Below are 9240 nucleotides of genomic sequence, written 5' to 3' on the forward strand. Positions count from 1 at the left end.
CTCATAAGGAACTCACCTCAGCACAGTAAAATCTTCAGATAGCACAACACCTACATCACCACTAACTCCAAGCAACTAACACAAAGGACACAACGAGGAGAAACATGACACATAAAACGGCTTCTCTGTGTTCTGGCACCACACCAGTAACAACAGCCTGCAGGCACCTCTAAACTAGGGCTGATTGGAGGCAGCCCAGGACAGAACATTTCCTAAATCAGGCAGCTTCAGAGGCACTTCAGTCACCCACACTCCTTTCAGCTGGCCCAATGGCTCCTTCATTAGAGCTAAATGTTCATCGCTCCCATTTCTAAGGTCTCATCACACAGGTCCTGTTATCCAGCAAGTTACATGGATTTCAATTTATTAGCATGAAACAGAGAAAATTGAGTGGATCCACACACAAGTGCCAAACCCCTGGTTCTAAGGAGCCTAGTTATTTTTAACTCTGATCCCTATTCTGCTACCCATTATTTCCTAATCTTTGTCTCTTTAGACTGCCCTTCCCTCCAGACCTGAGCAGTGACACCCTATTCCACCCTCTTAAAAAATATCCCGGTGACCTCTATTGTCCATTTTCCTATCTGCTGAGGCAGATTGACATAATCGAAACTATTGTAGAAGGAGAGGTGTCCATCACGCTGTCTGTTACAGAGAACATTTGAGAATACACTGGAAGACTTGAGAAGTTTGGACAAAAGTATGCTACTATAAGCCAAGTTGGAGACTCACAAAATGTCAGGGTATATTCTTATCAATGCCCCTTTCATATTCTCAGAGCATCTGGGTACCTTTCTTTACCTCAGGGTGAAGATGGTGAAGTGGCTGTCAGGAATGTAGTTTACAGAGAGGTGATTTAGAAGTTGTATTTTTGTGGTGTATGCAAAATGTAGCCAATTTGTCCCTACAAGAATCTGGGAATAAATAAATAAATAAGGTTAGAGAGGGTAGCCTGGGCTGGGCTGGTATCTACCGTTTCCTCCCTCCCACCACCGTGGGATGTGAGATTTGAAAAGCAACACAATGGGGCATGTGGAAAAAAAATGCAAGTGGCTGACAGTGAGTTGGTGGGTGAGCCATGTGGTGGCGGGGGGGGGGGGGGAGAACAGGATGAGAACTACAGGAAGAGAAAATGATGAGTAGGTTGAAGACTGGGAGAAAGAGGGAACAAAGAAGAGAATATAAGAATAACATATAATACAAGGCCCAGTAAGAGGCAATTGCATAGACCCCGGGACAGTCAGGAGTACAACAGGCCAATCTGAGTGCATGTCTACCATTATAATGGGGCTGGTAATGCTAGTATATTATAAACCACATGTGTCAATCGGTATTTGAATTGCATTGGGCAAAGGTAAGAGAGTAACAGCACAAAGGTTAAGCACATGACTTAAACACTGACACATGCTAAGTTTTCTGAAAATAGCTGTAACCAGGAAATAGTGGTTAAAAAAACCCAACTTGTTTTATTGAAGAGAACAAAGTTAATTAAAGGGATGCTCTCTCTTAGGGGTTTTAAACAGAAGCCAATATCTGTGGTCTTGAAAAATCACTGAGGCAAACTACAGTACTTTCTCCACTGTAAAAGCTCCCTCTGTCCACTCATTTATATTGCATGCATTATAGTACTTTCTCAGGGCCTCAACCTTTTGAAAATACTTATCGTCAATGCTGTTGGGAAGACAGGAAGTGCCAACATCCTCATTTTACATATAGGGAGCTGGAGCTGGAGCACCCAGATGCTAGGCAGCTTGCCTAAGGTCACAAAGGAAGTTTATGGAAATTAGGACTTGAATCCAGGCCTCCAAGAGCTAGTACTCTAACCACCTCTCTCCAAAAGATGGGCTAAGAATTAGTGATCATTCAATGGCAATATGAATGGGGCAAACCCAAAGTTCAACTTCTCCAACTCTTTATTGCTCCAAGGACAGATTTGTAGCTCAGATTTATTCTGCATGTGCCCACAAATAAGTATTTTTAGGGCAAAATTTGATAAAACCCAATTCCAACCCTTCTATGGGCAAAGACTCACTCTTTGAGATCCATGGACCATGCTGAGTACATCAATGATAGCTGAGTGTTTAATAATAAAATGAAACATACGTTCCAATGAGTCCATTGCAATTTAATGAACCTACCGTTAGAACGCAGTGGGCAATACTTTTCTCAAGGGGGCCACTTACTTATTTTTGGTACATGGTCATGGGTCAGCTCCACCTCTGGAAGGAAGAGGCCTGGGACAGAATGAGAGAGGCTGGGGACTAGTCTCCCAGCAGAGTTGTCTGGGGGTGGAAGCTTTGAATTAAAAATACAACAAAAGGCTTGCAGCACTCAGCCCCACCACTACCATTGCGGAGCAGCAGTCTAGGATTGCTGCAACTATTTAAAGGGCTGGTTGCTCCAGCCCCTGCTGGGGTAGTGCCGCAATAGGCAGCCATGAGCCATTTAAATAGGACCCTGCTGCCTGAGCCACAGTCTGGAAATTCGGTGGCACAGGCAGCAGGACATAAATAGAAAGCAGACAAATGCAGCCCACAGGCCAGATCTGGCCCCTGGGTCACATCTTGCCCAACCCCTATGTTAGACAGTCCCCACTGAGTTCCTAAAAAGCCAGATATGATCTCCTTATGCAACATTACATATTCACCTATATCAAATTTCTTGGCAGTAAACCTTTTATTTTATCCTTATTTAGGATCTGGATTGAATGAAGCAGTTTTTTGGGGTGAAGGAGTGGGGGTAAATAACAGTTGTGCGTGGCACTGCTGCAAGCAGGCCTGATGAATTTATCAGTGTTATTGTATAAGAAGTCAAGTATTACATCAAGCCTCATTTTCACAGGCTTTAAACAAACAAAACAAACAAACAAACCAACTAAAAATATCCATTTTGGGTGCAATCACTGAGATTTTCTCAACTATTTCCTTGAGTCTACAGGAGTAAGAATTAAAGAAGTCAATGGTGACAGGAGAGGCAGAGAAGAATTAAAACATAACAATCAAACAACACAGCTGTAACAAAAGCCTCAGAGCAACAGTAAGATTAGCAAAAAATATTTATGGTTTCACAGTAGCTAAGGCCTAAAGGTACTAAAGAGAGGTACTAAAGAGAGGGAGAAGTATCTTCAATTTTATGATCCAGGGAAACAAGTGTGCAATAGCAGATGACTGTTTATACGGAGAAATAAAAATGAAGTGATCAAGTTTGCTCTTAGAGAAATACCACCAATCAGAAATGTTCCCATTCCACAAAACAAGGTGGGATATAGAAACTCCACCTTGCAAAGGGAATAATATTTTATTAATCTTTAAAATGTGCTCTATTTGCAAACACTGTATATCTCTCAAATAAATGCCACACTCCTAGAGGACCACATTCTACTCTCAGACACATGTTGCACATGGGAACTCCTGTATATAACAAACTAGATTTTGGCCTAGTTTAGAGTATGTTCCATCAAAGGAACTGAAGTGCTTTGCCAGCATTAACACAGCTTTGCCATACTATATATCCTAGTTTACCCAAACTGAAGCAAAGTTGCACTGAACCAACATCGCCCAACACTGAGTCCTATACTACAGGACCTGACCATATACAACAGTCTTGTTTTGGGGGAACTTACTGCTGTTTCTTTCAGGTGTTCTACCATATTTCATGGTTAGACCCCATATATTATGGGTGGGGAACCTCAGGCACAGAGGCCAGATGCAACCCCCAGCTTACCTGGATCTGGCCCCCGAAGGCTCACGCCCTTCCCCCCCCCCCCCATTGGGGAGCCTGTGTTGATGCTCCAGTCCCCGCCCTCAGGGCTGGAGCACACAAAATCTACTAGGCAGCCCCCCTTACCTCCGTGCAGGGAGAATGTGAGAAGTGTCTTTCTGTGTCTCAGTTGCCACATCAGTGAGGGTTTTTTGTGTGTGGCTCCCAAAGTGATTTTTCTGTGGGTCAGTGGCCACCAACCCAAAAAAGGTTCCCGATCCTTGATATATACAGTTACCTCACATGACCAAGACAGGGCACACAGGGACAACGTCTACACTGGCATGATTTTCCGGAAATGCTTTTAACGGAAAAGTTTTCCGTTAAAAGCATTTTCGGAAAAGCGCGTCTAGATTGGCAGGACGCTTTTCCGCAAAAGCACTTTTTGCGGAAAAGCATCCGTGGCCAATCTAGACGTGCTTTTCTGCAAAAAAGTCCCGATCACCATTTTCGCGATCGGGGCTTTTTTGCGGAAAACAAATCTCTGCTGTCTATACTGGCCCTTTTGCGCAAAAGTCTTTCGGAAAAAGACTTTTGCCCGAACGGGAGCAGCATAGTATTTCCGGAAAAGCACTGACAATCTTACATGAGATCGTCAGTGCTTTTGCGGAAATTCAAGGGCCAGTGTAGACAGCTGGCAAGTTTTTCTGCAAAAGCAGAGGATTTTGCGGAAAAACTTGTCAGTCTAGACACAGCCTGGCTGTTAAATTAACTGTAACAATTAACAAAACAATTATAAAATTTCTCCTTTCAAAGACATTTCTTTAGAAACCCTCCCCTAGTTCTTTCATAGCAGAGAGTTAGGGGGATCAGTAACTAAATAAAAAAAAGTTTTGATTTTGCTGACAGAGGTTAACCCAGCAATGTACCGATTTGTGGCAAGGAGACCTACAGCAAAAGGGAGAAGTTATTGACCACTTTGGAGACCGGTCCAGTAAATGGGTTGTAGGGAGCTCAAATGGAGAACTGTACACACATGAAATCAGTAAAACCACTTCCCCAAAGGAACCTCTCCCCTAACCCACAAATATGCCTCCTTTTATTATCTCTGCATCCCCAAGCCAGCAGCTTTAGAGACAAAAAGAGCTCACACAGCTCAGTGACTTTGCAAGACTTTTCTGCAATCATCTCCACATCCTGTAAATAGATTTAAGCAACAGGGTTTTCAGGGGAGTGGGGCTCTTAGCACAAGACACGGTGCCAGGAACTAATCCTATTTCCAACTTTCTCCCTCTTTCTTCCCCTCCCCCTTCCAAAATGAATGAGGGTCTGAAAAATCCATGCTCATTTCTGCCTTTTTAAAAAACAAGCATTAAACCCTTCCTGAGTATCTGACCCACGGTAACCTCATCCACCCATCTCCCAGCAGAGAGATGGGTAACGTAGTTCTGCCTCAAAGAGCACAAATACCAAGTGACACATTCACACTACAACTCCCAGAAAGTATCGCTGAATGGCAGAGGCTGCCAGCTATCTCGTTGCACGGTGATGCAAAGGCTTTGCTGAACCAATGAAAGAGGGCAGGAAGAATGTCAACAAACAAGGAGGCTTGGAGGCCACGTGACACGACTTAGCGCAGTGAACCACAGATAAGCAACAAAAAACAGCAACCCTGGTGCTGCGTGGTCTGATTGCAACAGCTAAAGTTGTCATTCCCAATAAAGCAGCTTCAGGGCTTGGAATTACACTCTTCCCTCTTGCTTGGATCTAGCTGCATATGTACACAAAAGGGTTCCATTCTACTGAGAATAAACTGTCACTAAAAAAGAAATCATATGTACAATTAAACCTGTCACAAAGAAGAGTAAGATAGGTTGACTGTTTAGTAGTTATTTTTTAATTAGGACTTCCCTCTTATCCTGAAAGCTGACCTCAGAGGAAAAACAAAGCTGTACAGGAAGCAGCAACCTTCTAAAAATAAGTCTACTGCCATTTATAAGCTCTACTGAATGCCATAAGGACAAGTGGAAAATTTTAATGAAACTATCCACAAAAAGTAGGCCATAAAGTCACCCTTGTGCCTCTTCTATATGCTGTATAAATTCAATTTTCTGTATAACAGGGAGTGTGTGTGCACCCTTTATGCATTAAACTTCACTGTACTACATCTAAGGACACTAGCAAAGTAGATTATCCACTACATCCCCAGCAATTATATCAGAATGTTGTGGGCTGGAATACAATAGGGATATGTCCAAACAGATCACATATTTCTCACGAAAGGGAGACTTCCTATTATAAGTAAGCTCTAAGTGGAACATCTATCAAAATATTTTAAGATCTACACTTTTTACCCAACTTCCCCCAACCCTCAAATACCCCAAGATAATCAGATGTATTACCTGGAAGTCATACAAGGCAACGATATTTTCATGTTTCAGTTCCTAAAAAAAAAAAAAAAAAAAAAAAAAAGGAATTCTAAACTAGGAATAACAGTGTGTGTGTATATATATATATATATATAAACATAATTCTGAGAGAAAATAAAGTAGTTTCTTCCGTTTACCTTAAGTATTTTGATTTCCTTCCCCAACAGAGTTTGAGATTTTGCAAGATTTTTCTTGTTAATACATTTTACGGCTACCTCCAACTCAGGTTTCTGAAAGTTAAATGTGTATGTGTAAATTAAAAGATAAATGCCAATGACATTAGGATGCAAGGTTCTCTGACAGGATACAATTATGTCCAACGTAAGGGTTACAAAGCCCTAATTTGATATCTCAGACATACACTGTACTTGTTCAGACTTGCCCTTTGCTGAATTAAACTTGTCAGCTCAAAAAAGAAAAGCCAGAGGTTTATGTTTTTCTTATTACTTTATACTACAATTATGCTCTTATTTAAACAATGAACTAAATGGATTTTGGGAACCAGAACTTAATCCTGAGCTTTAAATGATGAAAAATCCACAGATGGATTGTATACTCTTATTTAACTATTAACAAACAACCTCTTCTACAAACCATACAATTAACAATGACAATACACTTCAAAAATTGACCTGGGCCATAGCATATGTCTGACAACAGATTATTTGATCTATCACCGGAGCACAACACAATAGTGATAGAAACATATCACTTTTAAACCCTTTCATTAATTTTGGCCGGCCAGCCACCAACTTAAGACTTTTTCAGAGTTCTGCTCATTTGTGTGTCCCTGAATAACTTATAATAGTGTGTATGTATCTGTATGGCTCCGAGCTACAAAACTATTTCGGGAGCTTTGTAATAAACACACAAAACAGGGACTAAGTTAGAGACAAAGTACAAAACCACAAACAAAGGGGGAGGGGGTAAACCCTCCCCTCTTAAATTGCAAAAAAGACAAAAGAGAAAACCCCTATTTACCTCTTTGTGTCTCCCTTTGAAAACAACTGCGAACGCTCCATGTCCGATCAGATCTTTCCTGCTGAACTCAAATTCTCCTACTGTCTCCATGTCTTTATCCTTTTGGATTTCCAGTGTGTGCGAGACAGAAGGGCTTTGTAGTAAATAATATTTAATAGAAGTTAAAAACAAAAATTAAAAACAAACAAAAACAACCCGCCCATCCTCTCCTTAAGAACAATCAGGAGCTGGAGACTTCTTGGAAAAGTAAAGCCTCTCTTCTATCAACCTCTCGGCAGCTAAACATCTGGCTTTTCACTCCCACCGCTTCTCCTTCCATGGGCTGCCTTTTCTTGGAGAAGGGTTGGGTTTTAGTCATTGTTATAGGCTAGAGAGACGTTTGTTCCCTAACACCAGGCCTTTTCCATCTCCTGCTATCAGCCTACTGGTATCAAGAGGAGCTGTGCTGCTGACTTTGTGTCAGGAACCTTTTCCCATGATGACATCCCAGCCCCTTCCCTCCCCCAAGCAGTTGATGCAAGAGCAAGTCCGCTTAAAAAAACAAAAATAATTCCGCCTTAAGAGCAAGTCCACCTTAAAAAAATCCACCTTAAAAGAAAGTCCACCTTAAGAATTGCCTTCCTCCCCCCATTTGTTTGTATACAGGACCCAACGGTGCTAGGGTCACCCCTAGAATTGCCCGCAGCGGCGCCCGTGATCCGATGCTCTGCAAGGGCTCTGCGGCTAGTCCTTCGCTGGCCGGGAGCGATCCGGGGAGCAGCCGCCACTGCCCAGCCGCAAACAAAAGATCTGCGGACTCCTAAGCGCAGGAGAGGAGAGTCCTAGCTCCGGCAGCAGTGGCGCAGGCGCGGTGAGCACGGTGGGGGAGGTAGAGGGAGACCGAACGGAGACGGCAGCAGGAGCTTAGAGCAAAGAAGCGGAGCTGACACATTTAAAGACACAGCCTGCAGCAGCAGCCAGCTGTGAGTCACCCTGACCGGAGGAGGCGCACAGAGAGGCATTGGACCATTAATTTCTTCGGAGAGTCAGCATCACATCTCGTGAGGTGACCTGTGAGCAGCGAGATGGTTCCATAGAGCCAGACAATAGCCTTTGCTTGAGAATGCATTCCTGATAACAGGATTTACACTGGCAGCTTCAGTAACCCTTGTTACAGGATATTCTATCAGTTGATCCTAGTTTTATTACTTGCAACGCCAAAATACAGATGGGCTTTTCCCAATGAATTTTACTATTTTAATCGATTAATTTATGAAACCAGATTATCTGTTTCAGTAATTCCAGAGAAGTTCTGAAAACTCCCTTCTCCCCTCCTAAAGTTTCAGCCAGCTCTGTCTTCTCACCGGGTCAGGCCATAGAGATCTACCCCTCACAGTGTTAATTACAGGATATAATTAATTACAGCCTTTAGTTGTCTATAAAGCACCCACTACACATTGGATGCTGGATAATAATAATCAGAACCGCAACAACAATCATACACATATTCCAAGCACAATACTATGGATCCCATGACGATGCCTCACAAACATTTTCAATACTGATTGTGCAAAGGTCAAGGGGAATGATGTGTAGCCGTTCCAAGGCTTTGTATGTGATTTTAAAGGGATGCAGAAATGTATTGTAACTAACTGTTTTAAGGATGGGACATGAAAATATTATTAGACCAGCTGCTATTTCATCCTGTTATGACTAAGTGGTAACATGATGGTTTCATTGCCTGCGAGAGTAGATTTGTGATAGGATACCGTAGTCAATGAAAGATGAGAACATTTCAGACTGGTCTACACTATAGTGGAAGGTTGAATTAAAATATGCAACTCCAGCTATGTTAATTATGTAGCTGGAGTCAACATATCTTAAATTGCATTTCTACACTGTCCACACAATGGAAGGGTGACAGTAGCAAACGTTCCCTTATTCCTCCCTTACTCCTCATGAGGAGCAGGAATACTTGAGCCAGTGGGGCGTTCTGAGTTAGATTTAGTGGCTCATTACTAGAGCCTCTAAATTGATCTTCCGCATAGTGTAGATGTGCTCCTAGTATCTTGGCACATCAGGCCATATATATATATATGACTCAAGACATTCTTTATACTAGAATAACAAGGAGTCCTGTGACATCTTAAAG

The 9240-nt window shown here is 42.3% G+C and overlaps 1 protein-coding gene across 4 annotated transcripts in view; it reads right to left on the minus strand.

Annotated features, from left to right (window-relative positions):
• Positions 1-8122, minus strand: part of ULK1 (unc-51 like autophagy activating kinase 1) — a 151488-nt gene extending 143366 nt beyond the window's left edge. The window contains exons 1-3 of one of the 4 annotated variants that reach the window (XM_075898409.2): positions 7110-8121; positions 6266-6358; positions 6102-6143 (exon numbers count right to left, since the gene is read on the minus strand). In XM_075898409.2, the coding sequence (XP_075754524.2) occupies positions 6102-6143; positions 6266-6358; positions 7110-7199 (225 nt within the window). In that variant the 5' untranslated portion in view covers positions 7200-8121. Of the gene's footprint in view, positions 1-6101; positions 6144-6265; positions 6359-7109 lie in introns of all 4 variants that reach the window. The other 3 variants (XM_075898408.2, XM_014572209.3, XM_089775249.1) reach the window with 3 other exon arrangements.
• Positions 8123-9240: the final 1118 nt, after the last annotated feature.

The sequence above is a fragment of the Pelodiscus sinensis genome, chromosome Z, assembly GCF_052426305.1.
Source record: "Pelodiscus sinensis isolate ZL-2025 chromosome Z, ASM5242630v1, whole genome shotgun sequence".
NCBI lineage: Eukaryota > Metazoa > Chordata > Testudines > Trionychidae > Pelodiscus > Pelodiscus sinensis.